The sequence below is a fragment of the Neovison vison genome, chromosome 4, assembly GCF_020171115.1.
Source record: "Neovison vison isolate M4711 chromosome 4, ASM_NN_V1, whole genome shotgun sequence".
Classification (NCBI taxonomy): Eukaryota; Metazoa; Chordata; class Mammalia; order Carnivora; family Mustelidae; genus Neogale; species Neogale vison.
In genome coordinates this window covers 45439336-45462940 of record NC_058094.1, presented here as the reverse complement: position 1 = coordinate 45462940, position 23605 = coordinate 45439336, and the positions used below count along the sequence as shown (strand labels likewise).

Genomic DNA, 23605 nt, shown 5'->3' with positions numbered 1-23605 from the left:
CAAATGAAAATGGACGTGAAAGCACTTAGTAAATTATTATGTACACATTTTTAAAACGATGTGCTGTTTAAAAATAATTTACATGATAAAATTTGGCAAAGAGTAAACAAATCATTAACAATAAACCAAAAAAGTACGGAAAACTAAAAGAAAGGCCCAAAGAATTAAAAACAGAATATTATCTTTCATCGTATTGAGAAATTAGGTATGTTGTATGATTTTTAAAATGTTCATAAAGCAACTTTATACTGCTGTTTGAAAAATCAAAACATTTTATTTTAAAAATATACACTCTAGAACTGGAGGCATTATTTGGGCAACATACAAGGATCTTGTTAAATTTGCTGCTGCCATAAATCTGGGATGCAAGCTTAAAGATGGAGTGAATAAGGCACGGCAATGCTTCATACAGTTTATAGAGAACACATCCAAAATCCAATAGCCAAATTCAGCTATCAAACAGCATGAATATAATGGATTGTTGTTTACTTGGGAGGCTGGGAAATAATGAAGCAAAGGAAAATTGCAGCTTTAGATTAGTATTTTAGAAATAGCAAATCCATACTATTTTAAGTAAAAATGGATGATTTTATTATATAAAATTATGATTGGCAGAATACAGAAAACTTATTTCTCTTCTACCTTTACATATTTATTTTAAGTATGAAGTAAAATGCAACAATTGGAAGAACTCATTACAAACTACTAAAAGGTATTCATTTGGTGAAATTACTCAAGTCACAAAATGCTAAGTAAATAAATGCACTTCAGCAGACATGAAGTGTAACACAAGTCTGAAAGTAGTGACCTTAAATGATTCCTTTAACAAAAACTTATCAAAAGCAAGAAACACAAGAAAAATATTGTCAAGTTAGACAGAAAAGAATAAATCAAGCGTATTGTTCATTGGGATTATTAAATTAAAATTATTTTAAAAATAAAAGCAAGTAATTAAGATAAAAAAAGAATAAGAATATTCTAGTACTGTATGTTTTTTTCTACCAAGGAAAGAAAGAAGGATTTGGAGGCCAATTAAGTACTGCAGACCCAGCTGCTTCTTGGATCATTTGCACTGAAGTCTTGGTATAGACATGTAAATGAACTTTTCTATTATCCAAAGGTGAGAAAACAAACATGATAAAGGTACGGAAATCGATTATAACTCCAATAAGGGAAAAAACTTATGCATTAAAATCAAATGCAATGTGTCTTTAACATAGGACTAGAATAATCTGCTCCCAAAGAATTCTTTTGCACTTTAGTGAATCAGGGCAAAGGTTTTACCCTCATGAAAGGGCAAATGGGAGTTCTCTGATAAGGTGGAATCTTCATAGCCAAAAAAGAGATACCAACCAGAAAATTTGCATTCGTATCTATAATCTGGGTTGTAAAAAAAACACTAGTCATCAAGTTCACAACTAAACCATTTTAAAAATCGTAAGGTGATAGATGCATAATACGTATGTCATATGAATCATATGCCAAATTATTGTATGATATACTCCTAAGTGCTATTAATAAATATACTCAATTCATGCTACAAGAGAAAGAACTGAGACTTAATTTCACATTTCAGAATTCCTGAGTCTTATCAGAGAAAAACAAGTACCAAAAAACAAACAAAATAAACCCACTTTATAGTAGGGCAAATAATACAAATTTGGGCATTAACAGTGTATTTCTAGTTTTAAAGCTGAAGACTATGGGGACAAATATATATGTAACTCAGTGGACTGATAAACATGATTTTAAAGCTTGGTTTTTTTAAAAGGCGATTTGATCAAACAAGGCCACCTGAGTGACATCTTCAATGATGGTAAATCCATCATTTTAAAGGATTAGATCTTTTATCTCAAAGCCTAATGATGAATATAAAAGGAAAAAGAAGTTTATTTTACTAAAACTTTTTAGTAAGACTGCAATGGGACAGCCCTTTGATGAAAGATCTAAGGAGAGTAAAGCCAATGTAATGGAATTAGAACATGGGTTCTAATTTGAGCCACTGCCCAATAATTTCCCTTTTACTTTGCATATTCCACAGTGAAAATAAAAAGGTATCTTAAGAGCACTTCAGTCCCACAATGTAGGATTTAAGCTTGTGTGAACAGGTGTAAATGGCCCTGCAATGATGCTTGCAAAAATACATTCAAATGAAAGTTAATGTCTATATTTTAACTCATAAGGAAAAGGGAAGCAAAGTGGTCCTACTTAAAAAACAAAGAAACACTATCTTTTCTGAAAAGGATAAAGAACATCTAAATAATATCATACATTTAACATTACATACTCTTACTCATCATTATAAGTAGGGAAGATGCTTACAACTTTTCATGGACTTTATAAATAAAGACACTAAGCAGAAAAATATTTGGGTTATTTCTCTGTTCATAAGTACCCAGAAAGAAAACAATTAAAAAACACTAAAGTGCAGACCTATAGGCCACAGAGGGCATAGTAAATGATAAAGAGGTGCAGCCCAAATTTGCATCTACATGTACACTTACATATCCAGAAAACAATTCTTCCTTTAAAAAAATTGTGCAATTTAAAAACTAGTCAGTTTTGTTTGTGCCATATACAATTAGAACTTGTCTCTGCCCACTGGTAAGGTGACCACTAGACCTTGGACAGCACACTAGCTCTTGACAATCATACATTTCATCAGTCATACAATATTGATTCCACCTCCAGAAAACGTTAGGGTCCTCTTGTTGTAGAATGAAGAGCCACTGGTATTTGGTTGATTGCCTTTAACCAGAGAGGTTTTCAGTTCCATTTCACAAGCTACAATAGCTGCATTCAATTCCACTTGAGCTCGATGAACTACATAAAACATGAGGCCTATACTTATAATAATCTGTGAATAAAAATAAAACATTACAGTTAACAATATTTTACACTGGGGAAAAAAGGAGAAATAAACCCGGTAAATATTTAGCTTAGAAATATTTCAAATAGGATGCTTCTCAGATATGGTCAGGTAAGAATTTTAAATAGATTATACACAGTTGCCATCCATTCTTTCCTTGGCTTCATCTATTGAGAGTAGAGGGCTAAAATCTATAAGTCATCAACACAGGATATCAGGTTAACAGAAGGCAAGCATACATCCCTTTTAGTCCATAAACATGATGTTTACTTGATACAAGTCAAACTTGTCTCTTTGTACCGAAAAGCTTCCTTCAAGGATTTAAAAAAAAAAGTCTACAACAGAGGTCTGCCAACTAAATCTTAATTTAATTAATGTACTATATCTTTGCATGACCATAAATGTCCATAGGTATTCCTAAGTCCGCTTAGAGAGAAGCACTACCATTTGCAAATGATCTGGTGCAGCCAAAATGTAAAATATCAAGAACTACTTAAAAAATGAAATGCCAATAAACTTCAAAAGAAATTAACAAGAGACCATGAACATGAAATTGTTTGTGCTTAGGGAAAAACAAAACAAAGGAAAACATGGTGATTGAGAAAAAAAATGCCCATCAAAGAGAGGCTAGAAAAAGCACTGACATGAAAGTCAGGTGCTAGTCTTGGTTTAGCCACTCAACTAGTCATGTGATTTCACATTGCTATATGGGGCTTCTGCTACTCTCCAATAGGAAGCTGTGGCCCCTCTTTATGTGTTAAGATGCTTTAACATTCTATATACATTCATCAAAATGTCTAGGCAGTACACATCTTCTAACTTCATTTGTAAATCAGTTCTTCAGAGTTTGGAGCAAGTAGTCTCAGTGCAACAAGGTTAGAACAGGTGACCTTTAATGTCCCAGTAAGTTTCAAAGGCGGATCTATCCACAGTGACCCTAAGATATAATACTGTTTCAATTAAGCCTATGCATAATTTTAGCAGTTTTGTGGGAAAAATATTCTAAATATAAGCATTGAGGGTAGTGGGGGAAGGGCAGAGGCAGACATGCCGGGGGTGGATTAGAGAGGGGAATTTGGAACTTGTGAAAGGGAGGCACTAGTAAATGGGTATCATTATGCCATAGAATTCTGAACAAATTAGGTATTTTAAAGGTGGGCCTTCAAATCTTGTGTTGGTTCTCTAACTATGTGAGCTCCCTTTAAAAAACAACCAAACAAACAAGATCTTCTCACTGAAAACTCTCAGTCTGATGCTTATCAGTGTTGTGATGACACCATGTGAAGTCATGGAAAGTACCTTAGAACTAACTTGGATGAGATGATAAACTCTGCCTCAGACATGTTGAATTTGAGGTGCCGAACAGAGATCCAAAGCAATGCAGGGAATAGGTCCAAAGCTATGGAAAGAAGGCTGGGCTCAAGATGTGTATCAGGGAGTCCTTACACAAATAAACCTAACAGCAGCCAACTCAATAATAGGATTTGCTAAGGAGAAAAGTTTTCAGAGTAAGAACAGAAAGCTTACGCTAGAATCATGAGGAACATCAATTCTGGGGTGAAAAGAGGAAGAGATACTTATAAATGAACCAGGCAAGCAGAAAAAAAAAAAAAATCAAAATTGTAAGGGGAAAAAATGTTTTAAAAAGGCATGGTTAGCAGAATCTTAAGTTGCTAAGAAATCAAGCTAGATGAGAACTGGAAAGTGCATCTGATTTCAACAAAGTTGGTGATGACAGTCATAGAAAGTAGGCTTAGATCTGGCAGAAAAACTTCTCAGGTTCCCAGTGAGGGTGAACTAGCTACATCTCTACATGGGACTTTCCCCAGAGGCCCTTCTAGACCCAGGGCCTGGCAATTTGTACAGAGTCTTTTCCCAACACACCACCTTGGTGTAAATGTAAAAACAAAAAACAAAACAAACAACAACAACAAAAAACAAAAACCTGTTTTAGAAAGTTTCCCTATTAAAAAAAAGAATCAAAGACAAAAGGCATCTCTTCCACAATCCACTGGAGAATAAGCTGAGAGCGTGAGCTGAACACAGACTATTTAGTGGATTTCTTAGATGGAAATTGAGGAGTTTCCCATTTGAAGGCTTCTGATTTTTCTGTTAAGCAAAAGAGGTAATCTGTTGACACTGAAGAGGAATGTGGGGTTAGGAATCAAAATTGTGAGGAGCCAAGATAGGTTTGCAATAGTCATTGAGGCAATGGGGGAGTAGGAAGACAAAGGAAACAGTTGGGCTACGGGGCAATGTTGAGAAACCAGCAGAAGGTTTGCAACGATGAATTAAATATTACCAATCTGGTTGTATGACTTCCTGAAAACAACAGGTGCAAAGCATATCAAAACTTGGACTCATCTAGGGTTTTGGCTGCTGGGTACACAGAAAAATACAGGGCATGGAAAAGAGTAACTGAATTGCGAATCCACAGAATCCAAGTTGGATTTTTGTACAAGAAATAGTTGTGCCTTCCTCTGAACATCTATTTTGTATTGTTTTAATTGTATAGACACTGGGTTCTATTTAGGTGGCTATAAAGTTCAGACGCAGATTCATGGCTTATTTCTAGCAAATATGAGAAGCCTCGTGAACACACTTACTCTACTTTCACTTAAGCTTCATCCTTTTTTCCTATGGGCTTCCCCCTTCAGGATGACTTCTTTTTCCTCTTGTTTTATTCTCCTGTAAATCTTCTGCAAGCTGAATTAAATCCTTTCTGAAATATACTAAGCTATAAAGTAACATCAGTAAATAAAACTGAGGCATAAATATATCTACTTTTTTTGTTGTGATGGTTATTCTTGTTTTCATAAATGTCTGGGTTAAGAACTATTTGCCCTTTACTCCCGTCTTGTATCCTAAACTTAAATTTGTCAGCTCAAACAAAGGGGTATGAAATCACTGGATTAAAAAGAAGACCCTACATTTTTAGAAGCACAACTGACAAATACATGAACTATTTTGTTCTATTATAACTCTACCAATTATAGTTCAATGATTTTCTAAGATACTCAGAAATATAAAGTATCAAATAGTGAAAATATTAGGAAACCTACTAATAATGACAAATTCTAATGACTCAAGCATAATATAAAGGGGGAGAAATATATTTCAAATGGATTATTCATTTTCAGGAAACTAGAAAAACATAAAATATACTTAAATTTATACTTAAAAAAATCTGAGAATGCAGGGTATGTTAGAATCTTATAGTACCGCAAGGTAATTAAAAACATACATTATCACGTAACCATAATGTATAAAAAGTTTAATATGTGATTAACATACTACATCAATAAAAATAAACCAACTATAATAAAAACCCTAAACCTAGGGTTCTTTAGAATATGTCTGTGTGTGTGTATATATAACTTTGTAGAAAAAAAGTAAAAAAAAAAAATTCCCTGAATATCAAAAATATTACAAAATTTTTCATAAAACAAGCCATTTAATTGATAGCTTTATTTATAGTTCAATATAAATATTCCTGGGCTCACTCTGTTTACTGAACTTGTACTACATAAGCACAGAGAAAATCAACTCTGGCTTTATTTATAATAATATTTTTAATACAATATAGTACCTTAAAAGTGGAGAATGAAACACTAAATGTCTAATATGGTATCATATATTTAATAACATAAATTAAAACTAACAAGTTAAGGGATCAATAAGATGTCGGCTATCTCAGTGTTATCTGCTCAGTAAACTATGGTCCTAGTTTTGAGCATAGTTCACAGAGCCAACTCCGGTTGTTTGTATCATGGTTCTACCCCTTGTAGCTATGACTTTACACAAATCGCCCTCCACTAGTGTGCTGATAAACTAGCTCGCAGAGATCAGAGGTAGGAATCTTGATTTGGAGCATCTGCGATTTTCCATGGTATAAATACCCTTGCCACGATCAATTTCAAGTTACCACTGCTGATGTCACTGAACACAAAGTTGGGAAGAGATGTATACACAATAGGCTGGAGATAATAAAAATACATACCTTCTAGCCCTTTGGTAGGGATTAAAGGAGCTTAAATATATGGCATATAAAGATCTCAATAAGTTATTATCAGCATCTTACCAAACCATCAAAAATTATGGTGATTTTATATGTTGGTAAATCTCAGGAAGGACATGTAGCACAACCAAAGAAATGAGTTTTTTTAACTCTTCCTGTTACAGCTTAAAGGAACTGAATAAATATGTCTACACAGCTGGATTTTTCTCTCTTATCAACATTTTTTTATTTGTAATCATATGTACCCTAAACTATATTACAATTCGCATGGCAATAACAATCCATTATGCTAATCTTATTTGTAATGAGATTAATTTGTAATCTTATTTGTAATAATCAAATTTGTAAATTTGTAATGGAATACTTCAGGTGGTTTTTATAAAGCAATACTTTCTAAAAATTATTTTGTTCTACATAAAATCGTACTGGAAAAAATTTACAATGCCACCATAATACTCTTAAAAAATACCAATTGGAGAGTTTAATAACCTGAAGATAAGACAAAAACCCAACTCGATCAAATCTCACTAAAATTATATTCAGAAGCATAGTATTAACAATACTTCACAAAAACCCAAAATAGAGTGATGACTTTGAAAATCACTGCAAAAAGAACCTTATTTTTGTCATTCCCTTTTTAAAGAGAATTTTCAGGAAGTACCAATTCAGTTCTATAAACTTCCATATATCTACACAATTAAAATGTAAATGTCAAAATACGAAGTATAATCAAAAGAACAAGGAAAGACATAAAAAGGAAAAATCTTCCTAAATTATTTTCAATGAAATCTGTTTTAAATCAGTAATGCCATAGAAAAAGGAAATTAAAAAAAAAAAAAAGACAACCCTTGGCCTTAAACTCACCTGTAAACAAAAAACAAAATATCCACTAACACTCTGTTCTGCAATGACATCTTCCATTGTCCGCAGGGTGGTACCCAAGTAAGAATTCAGAAGCTGGGTAGGAAGCAGTCCAACCGAAGATGCCATCAGATAGTTGGGTAAGGAGAGATCAGTAATCTAGAAGAGTAGATTAAAGGAACTGATTCATTACCAAGTAAAATTTCAATTTTACATAAAACTGTGTGTACAAGTCTTGTTAGTAGTTTTTCCAAGGGAGCTGAAACATTTACAAAGCATTCCAATTTTCTTAAATGATTATAAAGGGAATACATGCACAATGTAGATTTATAATGAAATTCGAGTGTAAAGAAAAAATTTAGTATTCTATGATTCTACCACTGAAAGACAATATTTGTGACTATCTTTTTTCTTCAATGTAAATAAAATGTGTACACACAGATCATTTTGTAAAAACAGTTTTGTAAGTGTTCCTCATGTTATTTAATAATCTTCATAAGCATACTTCAGTGGCAGGGTGGTTACCGGGCTTTGAAGCCAAATAACCCCATGATGGCATGTGAGTTCTGAGAATTCAGTGAACTACTGTGCATACGAGCACCAGTTTTTTCATCTGTAAAATGAGGGTAATAACCACCTTACACTGTTGTTGTCGAGATCAGAAATATTTGTACAATGTGTAGCAAATGAATAGCACATGACTGACACTCAGAAAGGACAGACATTATCATTATTATGCAATTATACTACCACTGTGTGGATCTAGCTCAATATAACCATTCTTCCACTACAGAATATTTAAATTGCTTACTTGTTTGTCTATCTGTGATTATTTATATTTTTATTATTATAAATTTTTTAAAAACTGATGAAAACCTTTGTATATTAACCTGTGTACGGGTGTCTAAAATATTCCAACAAAACTCCTCCTCTGTTACTCATATCCTTATGTGATCTTTTCCCCTAGAATGTGGTTTGGACCCGGTGCTTACTTAATAGCAAATAGCCTCTCGCAGAAGTGAGGAGATGTTACCTTCAATATCAGGTTACAAAAAGAGTAGAACTCCATCTCTCCCTACAGCAGACAAGCCATATCCTAAAGTAGCTTGATGGAGAGCGCCGTGGGGCAAGGAACTAATGTCTTAGCCTACAGCTAGCCAAGACCTGCGGCCATGTGAGTAAGCCTGGAGGCAGATAATCCCTCATCCACATCTTATCTATATAAGTCCTGGCCACCACTTGATTGCAGGGTTTTGAGAAAACCTGAGTCAGAAGCACCTGGCTATGCTGCACAGAATTCCCAACCCACAGAAACTGGGAGCTAATAAATGCTTGCTTTTATTTTATTTATTTATTTAATTTTTTAAAGTCACTCAAGTTTTGGAGTGTAACACAGGACGAAATGACTAATGCAATATGTATCTCCATTATTTTAGGACAGATCACTAGGAATAGAATTATTGGATCCAATAGTAAAGCCTGTTTTTTCAAAAAGTTCACACTGATTTATGTATCTATCAATAAATAATCCATGAGTGTGTGTTTCGTCATACTCTTACCAACTCTAAGTATTAAATTTCAATCTTTCCTAGTCTGATGGAGCAAAAATGGTATTTCATGATTGTTTATCTTACACATTTTAATTTATTTTTATATTAGTTTTAAATATACATTTTCTTATTTGCATTTCTTTATGGCTTTCCTTGTTCATGTTTGTCCATTTTTATTGGAATGTTAAATTTTTTAATTTATTTGTAAGAGTTCTATGAATAGTAAGGGCAACCTTTGTCTATTATATTTGGCAAATATTTCCCACTATTTACTATAATAATAATAATATAATATATATAATATATTATATAATAATAAAATATTATATTATAATATAAATATATTCCACTAAAATATTTTCCAAATATTTTCCACTAATGTCCCTTATTTTTTATGTTTTGACATACACATTTCAAAATTTTTATATAATCAAATATTATCAATCTTTTCCTCTGTTTTTTTTTCCTTTTTTTTTTTTCTTTAGCTTTAGATCTTTTTAGGTTTTGTTTGTTTTTTTTAAAGATTTTATTTATTTGTCACAAAGAGAGAGAGCACAAACAGGAAGAGTGGCAGGCAGAAGCAGAGGAAGAAGGGCTCCCTGCTGAGCAAGGAACCCTGATGTAGGACTCAAACCTAAGACCTGGGATCACAACTGGAGCTGAAGGGAGCCACTTGATTGACTGAGCCACCCAGGTGTCCCAGATCCTTTTTTTTTTTTTAACGTGTATTTCTTTTCTGATTCTATTTTCCTTTTTAACATTTACCACTTATCCCTTCTGGAATTAAAGGTAAGGATATAGCCTATTCCTCCCCTTCTCCAAGGGCCACTTTCCCTAGCAATACTTACTGAATAATCAATAACTTCTATGATTTGCGATGTTTACTTTGTTACAAATGAAGTAATTATATATGAAGAGTCTATCTGGGGCTCTAATAATCTCCACTGACATCTTAAATCTTGTATTGAAATCAAATTGTTGCAAAGACTATCAGTTAATATCTGACAAAGAATTCCCTATCCTGCAAATCCTTTCATGACTCTTCTTTTAAAACCGCCATAACTATTCATACCTATTTGTTTTTAGAGATAAGTTTTAGGATCATTCTGTCACTCAAAAGATAAAATCAGTACATTTTATATTGGGATTATGGTAAATTTATAAAATTAATCTGGATAGAACTGAAATCCCCACAATATTCAATATTCTTATCCAGAATGTATCTGTAATTACTCAAAATCTTTACATCTCTAAGTTTGATGGTTTTATTTATATAATACATTTCTTATTCATGTACCTTTAAGCATTTGTGGTTTTGTTGTTGCTAGTGCTATTAATTTTGGAAAATAATCTTTCAATATATCCCCATCTAGGTTTACTAGTATGCAAGAAAATTATTGGACACTTTATTAAACTTTTTGGGGGGGCTGATGTTAAGATCTGGTATTTTAAGAGTAACCTACAGTTATTCTAACTACACTCTAATCTAATCATGTAAGTTGTATTTTCAGTAAAGCTACATTCATCTCCACTCACAGATGATTAACTCGAGATACAGTACTGTTGGTTTGGAAAGAATACCACTGCGACTGGTTAACAATTTAACTCAGCAACTGTTGGCTCCAGACTGCCCATGCAAGATGTTCTGGTTGGTGCCTGCAAGAGACAGCAGGTAAGATACAACTCGTACCTCAAAGGGTTTACACACTGACAAAGACACATCAACTCCCTCAAAAACAGGCAGTAAGGGATTCTTGAGAAGGACTATGTATAGAGTGTTAAAGAGTAATCAGGGATTAATATTAGCTGCAGGAATAGGGGCCAAAGGGCAACCATGTGGAAAAAGAAGCATTTGAAATGGACTCTGAAAGCCAAATACGGGTTTGGCAAGCAGAGACAGGTGGGATGAGGAAGCTAAGGTGTTCTAAGAAGGGACTGAACAGGGACAATAGGGCACAGGATGTACCCGTGAGGTTGGCAATGGGGTCTGGATTGTTTAGAGCACATGCAAGGGAATCCTATACAGGACAAGGCCTTAGGGTGATACTTGTTAGGGGCCTGAGATGAAAAGGGAAACAAGTCTGTACCTAGTAGAAAAGCACTAGAGAGTCTAGTCAAGAAATGAGGTCAATGAGAGGAAGAAAGGCTCCTCTGTCAGTTTGGGGTAGTTATAGAAGGGGCCACCCTTTAGAATAAATATGTCAAAAGTATAAAATGAGTACATATGACAAAAAATGAATCATAAAAATTACTGCAGTTAATAATAAAACATTACATCTTTTGGAGGCTGTTAATCTTTAAAGTAAATATTTCATTTCCAAAATGTCAGAATGCAAAGCTTCAGTCCATAGTCTTTAAATGTAATGAAATTTCTCCAAGTAAAACATAAAATTGACATTCACATGGAAATCAGGAATATCCAAATGGCGATATTAAGAACTGATCTCATAAATGTGAAATAACTCTACAACTCAACTCTTTAACAAGACCTTTGTCCAAAGGAGAAATCAAATATCACCAAACCTTTTATGACAGAACCTCATCCGAGGGAAAAAGCAAGTGTTACTGTTTATACATATGCCCTTTCTGAAAAGCTGTGTATCAAAAGAAAGTAAAAAACTAATTTTGGCTAATTGTTTTAAACACTTACACTGGAGTGTCCAGTAATTTAACCAGTACAGCAACACGATCACATACACACACATTTTTCAGCTAGTACTAACTTTATTAAGATAAACAGTTCCAAATTATTCCAATACACCACTTCCTATATGCTAAGGTCCTATTCAGAATCTGCAACTGGCTCCAGTCTTTGAAAAACGTAATAAATTTAGAATACTTATTCGCACAAAGACCTATCCAAGCTTCTCTTCCCAATAAGTTCTCACCCATCAACTTCTTAAAAATCTGTCTGCTTGTCTTTCTTGCCACAAAGACATTAAATGTGAGCGTAGAATATTATCATTGGAGTTTCTACCTACAACGTCCTGGGATCTTGGCTCAAGACTGTTTTCCTACTCCAAAGAACTCCTAGAAATCTCAGCCTACGATGTCATTGCTGTCTTGTTGCTCAGTCTCTGTGATCATAGAACTCGAGAAAGAGTTTCAGGGATGGTGTTACCTTGATTGCCATCCTCCCATGCCTTTAATACTCTAGAAGCACCGTAGAGGCATATACATTCTTGGTCCTAGAGGTACTGTGCTTTCCTTGGAGATGGAATTCATTTCTCTGGGCTGGTATGGGTTAATGTGGGACATGACCTTATACCAAATAAATCCTGAAAACAAAGAGCCCATTCAAGGGGCTGGGATGGGGTGGGGGGGCGACAAAAGAAGACGAAGACGAAGAAGAAGAAGACGAAGATGACGACGACGAAGAAGATGAAGAAGAGAAAAAGAAAAGGAAAAATGCTTAACTCAGAAGAGCTAGAGCTGACTGATCTTTGGGTCAGACAGTAAGAGAATTTCTGTCTTCAGACAGATGCTCCCGGAACCCAGGGCCTGCTGTCATCTACCGCACAGCACAAAATTCAGCTCACCAGGCAACCCCTCCACTTTCTGAGTTTCCAGCTGCTTATACAACGGCTTTACTGGATTTAATATAATCCACTAAGAAACTATGTAATTTTTACACAGAATACCTTGACATAGACCTAATGAAGAATATAAAGAGGATCTCTGTGTTTAGAAGAACTCAGATTTTATCCACAGTTTTATGAATCTAATATTAGTTTCAGCAAATTATACTTTCCTAAATTTTCTTGGCTTATACAAAAACAACGCTGTTTTATTGACAAAGTTGCAATTAAGGTAAATTCCAATTAAAAATATATTTAATAATATTATATAGAAAAAAATCATGAATCCCCAAAATAGTTTTTAAGAAAGGAATGGCAAAAGGAAATGAAAATGAGTACAGTTCAATCTTTTCATCTAATTACTACTTATTGATAAACTGTGTATATACATATCCTCAAAATACTACTGATATTTCAGAAACAGTTGCAAATGGCAACTAGAGTTGACCCTTGAACACCAGGGGTTTGAACTATGCAATTCCACTTACACATGGACAGTACACTCTGCACATGTATTTCTCTTATGATTTTCTTTTTTTTTTTTTCTAAAGATTTTATTTATTTGACAGAGAGAGATCACAAGTAGGCATAGAGGCAGGCAGAGAGAGAGAGAGGAGGAAGCAGGCTCCCTGCTGAGCAGAGAGCCCAATGCGGGACTTGATCCCAGGACCCTGAGATCACGACCTGAGCCAAAGGCAGCGGCTCAACCCACTGAGCCACCCAGGCACCCTCTCTTATGATTTTCTTAATGGCAATTTCTTTTCTCTAGCTTACTTTATTGTAAGAAAACAGTAGGTAATGTTATTTGTACAATAACATATAAAATATTTGTGTATTGACTATTTATGCGATCAGTAAGGCTTCCAGTCAACACTAGGCTAAAGTTTTTTGGGGAGTAGATTTCTGACTGAGCAGGGGTATGGTAGGGGGTCAGTACCCAACCTCTGTATTATTCTGAGGGTCAACTATAGTTTTCACTTCCAGAAATATAAAAATTTCAAAACCAGTATAAGAAAAGACATTAACTGCCCATGTCCCCTTCCTTTTCCTTCCCTCCCCAAAATACCTCTCCCCATGTCCCCAATCTCAGTTTCCCTAGACACCTCAGAAGTCAGTCACACAGCTCATTCTTCCCTCATTCCCACGCCTACTCATCTGCCCTATCTTTCAATGCCACTTTCTAATACCTAAGAAATCTACCTACTGTCTATTCTGTTCCTAGTCAGTCTCTCCTTTCTAGTCTGGACAGGGACAGGAGACCTACCTGCACTCACCACCTATGCTAAATCCTGGAGAAATCTTTTAAAAATCTAGATCTAATCCTGCTTAACTCTTACTTCTGCCATCAGAATACGGTTCAGGTTCACTTCCACAGGCAATGCACTTCGTGACCCCAACTCTGATTTCCTCATGCTTCATGTTACATTACGTTCCAGGCACATCAAAATTCTCTTGTTCTTAGAACACTCCTTGCTCTCTTTTCCTTCTGGGCCTTTGCACAATGTTCCTTCTGGCAAGGAAACTCATATCCTTCCTCCCACTCCTCTTCCTTGGGCAAAGTCCTAAACTTTCTTTTACTACTCAGTCATGGACATCTCTAGCAAAGCTTCCCTGAGCTCCCAGGTCTGCATTAAGAACAGCTTTCAGGTTGTCTGAGAGGACACTAGGCCGTCCCCATCGCCTTCACACTAGAGAGTAACTAAAGATTTCACCACCTGTTTGCCCTTCACCTCTTTCCCAGACTAAAAATTCTGTGAAGAAAAGGACCTCTCTTGTTCTTTATTGTCTTTAGCATGTTGCTTACTATATATTATATGCTAAATATATACTCATTGGATGTTGACGATATCAACATCAAAATTGTTTATAAATGTTGAGACTTATAATAATTGTCAGTTTATAAACAGGTGAGGATACAAAGTCCACTTGTAATCAGTTGTTCAGATATTGAGAACACCTTCCCCCACCCCCCAGAAGGAAAAAATCTTAGAAATGAAAATTTTCAGCAAAATTTATGCCATACTATACCTAGAATGTTATTTCCACTAGACTGTAGGCTCCTTAAAAAATCTGGGACGAACTTTGCCTTGTTCGTGGTTATAACTCTAGCATTTAGAACAGCAGTGGGCACAAATTCGGTAACTACCAGTTACTTATTAAGTGAATACTGAATGAACACTAAAAGCATTTCCAGTAACCTCTAAGGTCAACCTAATGTCAAGGTTGAGACCCTCTGGCTAAGGAGCGACTGTGAAAGTACTAGGAAAAGTCTTGCTACTGGGGAGAGCAGACAAGGCAGAGGCTCGGAGAGAAGAGACCCACTCCAACAGCCGAAGAGGCCTGCTATGCATAGGCTTCTACAGACAAAGATGGTTAGGTCAGTAAGTCTACCTACAAAGTAGAGGTCATTTTCTTATATACAGACCTTTTCATTAGTTCAATGTACCTAAATTAGGAACTGCTTTTGATGGTTAATATTTAGGGGGTCACTGATCCATCTGAGAATCTGATTAATACACACACACACTAAACCTTTTCCCCAGAAAACACACACACACACACACACACACATACACTTCACTGAATATACTCTCTGGAACATAAATTAAAAAGATTTTATTTGTAGAGTTGAAAAACTATATGCTAATTACTTTTACTCACCCCCCCCCAAGAATTTATCAAATGCCTTCTATACATAAGACCCAGCTGTCAGCAGGGAAAAAGATAAAAAACCAGAAAAACCATAGTTGACTGTGTCCGTTTTATGTCATTCTATACCATTTGTAATGACCAAAATGCCCATTACATCCAGTAAAACGTGACAAGAATCATTTATAACATTTACTCACAATGTTATATAAGGAAAACACAAGAATTCATTAATGTAAAGACTACAAAAATAAACATTAAAACGCTAATGATGGTTTTTTCTTTGTGCTTAACTATATTTTTCCATTTTTACAATGAGCACTGCTAAACAAATACTGTTGAAATAAGTTTTAATAAAACTGATTTGCTCTTAAAGAATTTTTTAAAAATCTGGATAAGGGACAATAAGACATACTGTATGTATTATTAAGATACAGTAGGCTAAAAATACTGATTTGTGAATCGTAAGCCCACAGATGAGGCATGAAAAACACAGAAACTAATGAGATAACTGAAGGCGCATAAAGAAGGGTAAAGTTTTGAAGAAGTCATGGCCAGTTGGACTCAGTGGCACTGTGAGGCCTAAGGGTGTGGGCTGAGGTGGCATCACATTTGTTAACTTGGCCATCACATCTGCTCCTTCAGAGACAAGACTCCAAGGTCCTTCAAAACACACACTGATCTCTGTCTTGCTATTCTCTCCAAACCATACCAGTGGCAGTGGATCAGTACACTTAATAGTGAGAAGGAAGGACCGTCAGGTATGCTGGTACAGTGATAAGCACCATGACCCATCACCTATGTTTGACTCGATGTCTAGAACTATAATACAGAATAAGAGTTTAGGATGAGAAGACATTTTTAGAAAACATACTATCACCAAACTGTTAAAAAAAGGGGGATGTTAAATTGCTCAGAACATTTGCCTTCTGAAAAGCAAACTATGAGACCTTGTCTCTCCCCTTACAAATAAGATGACTGAGGGGGCAGATCATTAAATGACTTCACCAAAGTCACACAGGAGCGGAGACAGAACTACAAGCCCCCAACGAGTCCATGAGGCTAAGGCTTTACCATACTTGGGGTCTTATGATCACCAGCCTGTCAAAAACTTTAATTGTAAAATCAATTTCAGTTTGTGAACTAAACTACTAAAACTTTTCTTCTCTTGATTACTCAGTGCAAATCTGAGGAAAATTCATTCCTTAAATAAGCTCCAAGTTCGTCTTTAATCACATTTTGCTGTCATTTAGTTAGCATATCAGTTTCAAAGCTCCCTGCCCCTCCCCAAACCAACAGAAAATCTTTCAGTTGCTGTTTTTAACCTATTGTGGGCTCATAAAAATAACTAAAGTAATTAATAGTTTGCTAACACATAATTCTTTAAAATGGTTCCACTGAAAAGAGAGCCAGGGTGATAGGGATAGGCCTTGCACTTTCAAATTTACTCATTTCTATTTTGTGTACATTCTACTCACAGTACCCATGTACTTACTGCTTTTGTTTTCAAAAAGATAATTTTGTTAAATACAAAGGTAAGTAAGCTATACAGGAGAGCTTAGCAGCTTCAGGCTTAATGGCTGTTTTATTAGACTCACTGCTGAAGTCCTAATGCAAACTTTTCCTATAGTACCAGGCAAGACATAGCCTAGGTTTTGCAGCCCGTGGGGTTTCTGAAAAAGGAAAGGAAAAAGGGAAACCTGAATTTTCAAAGCTACAGACAAGATTTGCTGTTTGAATCAGAAATATCATGTCTGCTTCCTAGAATGCTGAGGATTAAAGTGAACACATCAAAGAGCATTTAGTAATTGAGGAATGGCAAGAGGCAGGGTACAGAAGTATGCTGTGAGGGTTTGAAATTTATCCTGAGGGGAAAAGAAAACCCATTTGAGAGTTTCCTGCTGGGGAATAACAAGATCAGATTTGCATTTCAGAAAGAACTTTCTGGAGAGAGAAAAAAATGGAACTCCTTGGCTCAGAGGCAAGGAGACCAGGTGGGAGGCTGGCCAAGACACCTGAACCAGAGTGATGGCAGGGGGTCAAACAGACGTGTTCGGGAGTCAGGATCCATAGGGTGTGGATGATTCCTTGTGGGGGCTGAGAGAGAAAGGAGGTAATCAAGTGACAGTGTCATGAAGACTGCTACCAGACAGCCCAGTTCTAGCTCCTTCCAGGCATCTGCGTGACTCTTTTTAAGTTACCACTGGCCGGGTGACTTGTTCAGGCCAATAAAAAGTGAGATGATTTCCAGATGAAAGCTTTAAAATTCAACACGTCCCAGTAACCAAGTGAAAGACTGTGGCTCTGTCAGCCTGGATCCCAGGGTAAAAGGGATCTAACGCAAAGGCTCCCTGCCCCTTCCCCAAACCACGCTGAACCTGAATCTATGTCAACAGGTAAGCAAACCTCTACTTCCCAGCTCATTGAGATTTAGGGGTTTCTACTACAGCATAACTTAACCTGTCCTGACTGGAGCTGTAAGAAATGCTCATCCTAGACGAGTGTCCAGATAAAAACAATACTGAGAAAAACGCACAAACTGTAAGTCTGTAAATCTGTCTTCATCGGCAGATGTCTTCATAGTCAAATGTCTTCACAGGCAGCTACAGGTACAAGATTACATTAAAAACAGCGAGCTTTAACTACTTCCCAGCCCAAAAAAAACAGGTGCATTTTTTTAAAGGAAAAAATTTAAATATGTACTTGGGAAATTATATTTCTTATGATCTAATAATTGATACTATGAGATGTATGGACTTTTTTCTTATTTCAACAGTTTCAAAATCGGGTAGTGTCCATTTGCCTATCTCTTTTTAGCACACATGGAAAAAGCAAAGAAATATGGTTAATAAAAGACACAAAGCAAAGAGAGCCCCTTTCCTTCTATATTTTAACCTTTATAGTCATCTCCTGTGTCTAAAATATAAATACCACTATATGCACCACTAATAATAATAATGACTGCTAACAATGGCAGAACTGACTATGTGCCAGGCAATACTTGAAGTCTTCACTACACCAGCTTTTTTTTTTTTTAAGATTTTATTTATTTATTTGACAGAGAGAGAGATATCACAAGTAGGCAGAGAGGCAGGCAGAGAGAGGAAGGGAAGCAGGCTCCCTGCTGAGCAGAGAGCCCGATGTGGGGCTAGATCCCAGGATTCTGGGATCATGACCCAGCCTAAAGCAGAGGCTTTAACCCACTGAGCCACCCAGGTGCCCCTACACCAGCTTATTTAACTCTCATAACTCAGCATGGACTAATCAAGGACTATTTCTAAAGCCTATGCCTCTTATGATCACTACACCTCACTTCCTCTTTAAGGTAACTCAGATAAACTTCTTTAATCAAGGGCATTACGAAAATGATTTTCTTTTTTTTTTTTTTTAAAGATTTCATTCATTCATTTGACAGACAGAGATCACAAGTAGGCAGAGACACAGGCAGAGAGGAGGCAGAGAGGAGGAAGCAGGCGCCCTGCAGAGCAGAGAGCCGGAGGGGCTTGATCCCAGGACCCTGAGATCATGACCTGAGCAGAAGGCAGAGGATTAACCCACTGAGCCATCCAGGCGCCCCCAAAAATGATTTTCTGAATGGAATAGAAGTGGAGATCTTTTAAAAGATGGGAAGGAAAGAAGAAAACATAAATATGCCTGGAAAGTGAGCAGCTGTGGGCAGTCAGAGGGGTATGGGGATAGAAAAGGTGGAGGTAGAATGAAGTTCTAGAGAAGAAAAGAGAAAGTCAGACTAAAACAAAAATCAGCCGAAACTAAGCTTTCTTTTCACCCACATACCCTGGGTGAATTTAGTAAACTGTTTTGGTTGAAAGAGCTAATAAGCAGATTGTTAAGAAGAAAAAAATAAAATGTAACAGACTCTGTTCACTGGCTCTACAAGCCACTCTACTTACAGCTATGAATACGAATATTAGTGTGACACATCTTACCAGCTCATCCTGCTGTCAAACCACAGCTCCCATTTGCTAGGTAAGTGACCCCGAACAAGTCCCTGGAAGGGTAAGCCTCTGTTTCTTCCTCAGTAAAATTAGCTAATAATGAGACCATTTTCCTTTTTTTTTTCCTTCTTTGCTCTTGACCCCACAGCACCAACTTGAGTTGCCTCTTGTCAAGTGCGGTTTCAACTATATAATTACCTTAAGTTATTTCCAAGCACAAAGTAAAACTTCTAATTCACATATCTAATATGTTAAAAACATTTTTCAAAAACTATCTCACTTATTTTTAATGATTTTATTCACTGATTTTAGAGAGAGAGGAGGGGAAGAGGGTGAGGGAGTGAAAATCAAGCAGATTCCCTGCTGAGTACGGAACAGGACATGGAGCTCGGGGCCAGGACGGACTCTGAGATCAGGACCTGAGCCAAAACCAAAAACTGAACACTTAACTGAATGAGCCACCCAGGCTCTCCAAAACTGTCTTATTTTTAATTAAACATATATAATGAGTCCTTACTATATACCCAGGACCACAGCAGCTATTAAATATACAATGGACTATGGTGAGTGCTGCGAAGTGTGTAAACCTGGCGATTCACAGACCTGTACCCCTGGGGATAAAAATACATTATATGTTTATAAAAAATATATATATATTAAAAAATATATACAATGAAGAAATAGAGCCATGGGTTGAGACCCTATCATCAAACCATAGTGCAGACTTCTACTTTATCATTTATTTAGTACCCAGGTGACCCTGGGTAATAACAACGGTAATGGTGACCAAAAAGAACACATGTGTGTTAAGCCAGGCTCTACTGCAGGTATTTATCTTATGTAATTGTCTCAATGATCCTATGAAGTAGGTACCATTTCTCTTCCCATTTTGTAAATAAGAAGCTGACCACAGAGAGGACAGGCAACCTGACCAAGGTCAATAGATTCGATGCAGACAGTAGGACTCCAGAGCACTAGTCCTATGCTCTAAACTGTTAAACAAGTCTACACTATATGCATAAATACATTCTGCAGAGCTGGTTTAAAGATTAGAAATAATATTTGGAAAAAGCTTAGGGTAGGTAGTAAGCACACAGTAAGTGAACAAGAAAAGGCACAAGGATAAGCTATACTGGCGAACAAAGCAAATATTCAGGTTCCTTAATCCCAACCCTCTTCCAAAGTCTTAGAAAACTTAATCTATTTTACCCAAGGTTGGATCAAAGTTCATGTTTATACTTAATACTATAAGTTGTTGTGAAACGGAAAAATTTAAGGCAAAAAACTACCAAACCACCATAAACACCAAAACTTCTCTCTACCTAAAAAGACAGTTACCTATTTCCAAGCCTCCATAAGCCTCATTCTAGTCGTTGATGCTGTTGATTAATATCAACATGAGACTTGCAAAAGGCATTTAAAAGAAAGAGAAAAATTAAAAATTCTTAATTTCGTCACAAAAATGGTAGGTTGGTAGAATTATTATTATTTTTTTTTAGATAAACTGCTAGTTTATTCAAATTGTTTATCCTGGTGGTTACAGCTTGTTAAAGTTATATATTGGTTTGAAAGCAATTCGTGGTGATAAAAATTATTCAAATTAATGAATAAGGAAATATTTGGGCTTTAAAAAGATACCACACTCCTAAAAATACCAATCTTTACCTTTTAGGAATCAGTGGTTGGAATTATTCTTAATACAAAACAAAACAAGAAAGTTTCTAAAGACTAACAATATTTTGAAAACAATACAATGTATCAGAATCACTAACATAATATACCTATTATGCAATGTTTACACACCTGTATATGTATATGTACATACATATATAGATGTACATACCTATATACCTATACCTATGGTTTTGAGTGCTACATCTCTTTACTCCCATATCACAGTTTTATTTAAGTCAAGCTGAAGGGCTGAGTTCCTGAAAATCGCTATATGAACTCTTTGTAGTTTACAATCATTGACTCTGGGGAACTCAGTAATCTAGTTCAATGCCTTCACCTTAGAAAAGAGGAAAGCAAGGACACATAGGGTTAATGATGTGGTCCAAAGACAAGAAGTTTGTAAAGACCTCATTCCTTTCTTCCAGGCAGATGGTCTCTTCCACTAGCAGTATTTCTACTCCTCAATCAGTTGCAATGAGCTAGAGAAAACTAAGTAAATAAATAATACAAGGCAAAAAAGAGTGTAGAAGGTGTGTATAAAGAAAAATATATGCTTACTAAGCAAAAGATTATCTGTCCTATTTTGTTTTATTCCCTACCTAATGATATCAAATTGCAGTTCCTCCAAAGAAAAATAAACAGGAGGATTTCCCCCTTTTGCACTGTATTAAAGCAAATTACTTTGTGAAGAACAGGCCTATTAAAGTTTTAGGAGACTATAATATGGAGTCTGAAGCTACCCCCTCCACTGTTTACCCAAACACTTCCTTCAGCCCCATGTCGTTAAAAACTTGAGTTAAAACCTTGGATGCATTTTTGCAGGCAAGAGAAAGAGAGCTAGGAATGTGAAGCCTTCACTCCCTGTTGCCAAAGCTGCTACAGAAATAAGATGACAAATGTTTAAAACGGACATTTTCATCCATCTCCCCTCGAAGTTAAAAGGGTTCTTCATTTTTAGTCACACTCATGCCAAAAAAGAGTAGTTCTTTCTCTACCAGGTCTGAGGCCCCGACTTAAGATTTGTTTTATTTGTATGAGATTTCTCAGCGTGCGACACAAAGTGATTCTAACTCCTGTTGTCAATGTCACTTCTCTGCTGGCATTTATCTGATGGAGCGCCCTCCCAGGACCGTCACAAGACCGCTGGAAACAGTCTTGGAAAGGGATGGGGGACAGCGGGACACCACTCACCGAGAACACTGCATTCTGAAGCCCAAAAGGTATGGGGGTCAGTCTGGCCAGCGCCACCACTTTGAGGCCGCTTCCTCCCTCCACGACGCGAATAACGGCGCTCAGTTTCTCGCTGCTCTGGATCCTGGCGGCCACCCAGGCAGTGAGCAGCCGCTTGCAGACCACATGGGCGATGAAGGTGCCGATGAGGACGCCCACCACCATCAGTCCCATGCCCAGCACGAAGCCGTACAGGTAGCCGGCGGCCACGTTGAGCACGATGTAGCCCCAACCGCAGGGGAACGAAACCACGATGAAGCCCACGACGAAGAGCAGGACTCCCAGCAGCGAGTCGAGGCTCTCCACCCAGAGCAGGAGGTGCTGTAGGTAGCGGCGGACCAGGGCCAGGGAAGCGAAGCACAGCGCGGCCAGCACACACACCAGCACGAGGCTCCGGCACCAACAGGTGCTGCCGAGGCAGCAGCAGCGCCAGTTTCTCACCTCCGCCACGCCGACCACCACGCTGCCGCCGCCGCCGCCGCTCCCGGGGCAGCCCGCCAAGGCCCCGCCCGGCGCCGGCAGCTCCGAGGCCGCTGGCGGACCGTGGCGCTCCAGATAGGCGCCGAGCAGGGCGCCCGAGGCAGCAGCCGCCGCCGCCGCCGCGCTCGCCCCGCCTCCGCGGGGGAGGCGATCGGCCGCGTCTTCCCCGCCCGCTGCCCGCGGCAGGGCCCAGCGGCCCGGCGGCTCGGTTCGGCCCTGGAGGGCAGCGTGCTGCAGGAGCCGGGGGAGTGCCTCGAGCAGGCTCCCGCCAGGACTCCACATGCCTCGGCCGGCGCGGGCCCTCAGCCAGCCAGCCCCTCCGCCGCGGCGCCTATCAGGCAGCGGCCCTTCATGGCGCCCGGTACGCCCTGCCTCGACTCCCTGCGTCCGCTCGGGGGGCAGGAGACGGCCCGGGGTAAGGGCGAGGACTCAGAGGCGGAGGGACGGGTCCGACCGAGAGTGAGAAAACTCTGGACCCAGCACCGGCCGGGCCCGCCCCTTTTGGCCAGAGGGGGTGGGGGCCTCGGCGCGGGGGCGGGGCCTAGCGTGAGCGGCATTCTGGCCCCGCCCCCGCCCCCCCCACGACGCACAGTCGGGCCAGCGGCAGGGATGGTGAGGAGGGGGCCGGTGGCGGCCGCGGGGGCGGTCTCGCGCTGGGGCTGCTGAGAGGAGTTGCTGGGAGGAGAGAAGGATCCGAGGGGACGCAGGTACGGGAGAGGGAAAGAGGTGTCAGCGAAGAA

The 23605-nt window shown here is 37.9% G+C and overlaps 1 protein-coding gene across 1 annotated transcript; it reads right to left on the bottom strand.

Annotated features, from left to right (window-relative positions):
* Positions 1 to 254: 254 nt before the first annotated feature.
* On the bottom strand, positions 255 to 23317 carry TMEM64 (transmembrane protein 64). Its single transcript, XM_044245345.1, has 3 exons — positions 22347 to 23317; positions 7752 to 7907; positions 255 to 2857 (listed from the first exon to the last, which is right to left on the bottom strand). The coding sequence occupies exons 1-3, from the start codon at positions 23145 to 23147 to the stop codon at positions 2666 to 2668; spliced, it is 1149 nt and encodes a 382-aa protein (XP_044101280.1). The 5' UTR covers positions 23148 to 23317; the 3' UTR covers positions 255 to 2665.
* Positions 23318 to 23605: the final 288 nt, after the last annotated feature.

Excerpts from the sequence above, each read along its gene's own strand:
- TMEM64 (XM_044245345.1), bottom strand. The coding sequence starts at position 23,147 with ATGTGGAGTCCTGGCGGGAGCCTGCTCGAGGCACTCCCCCGGCTCCTG. Across the intron at positions 7,908-22,346 it reads TTCAGAATGCAGTGTTCTCG|ATTACTGATCTCTCCTTACC; the intron begins GTGAGTGGTGTC and ends CTACTCTTCTAG. Across the intron at positions 2,858-7,751 it reads ATTTTGTTTTTTGTTTACAG|ATTATTATAAGTATAGGCCT; the intron begins GTGAGTTTAAGG and ends TTTTATTCACAG.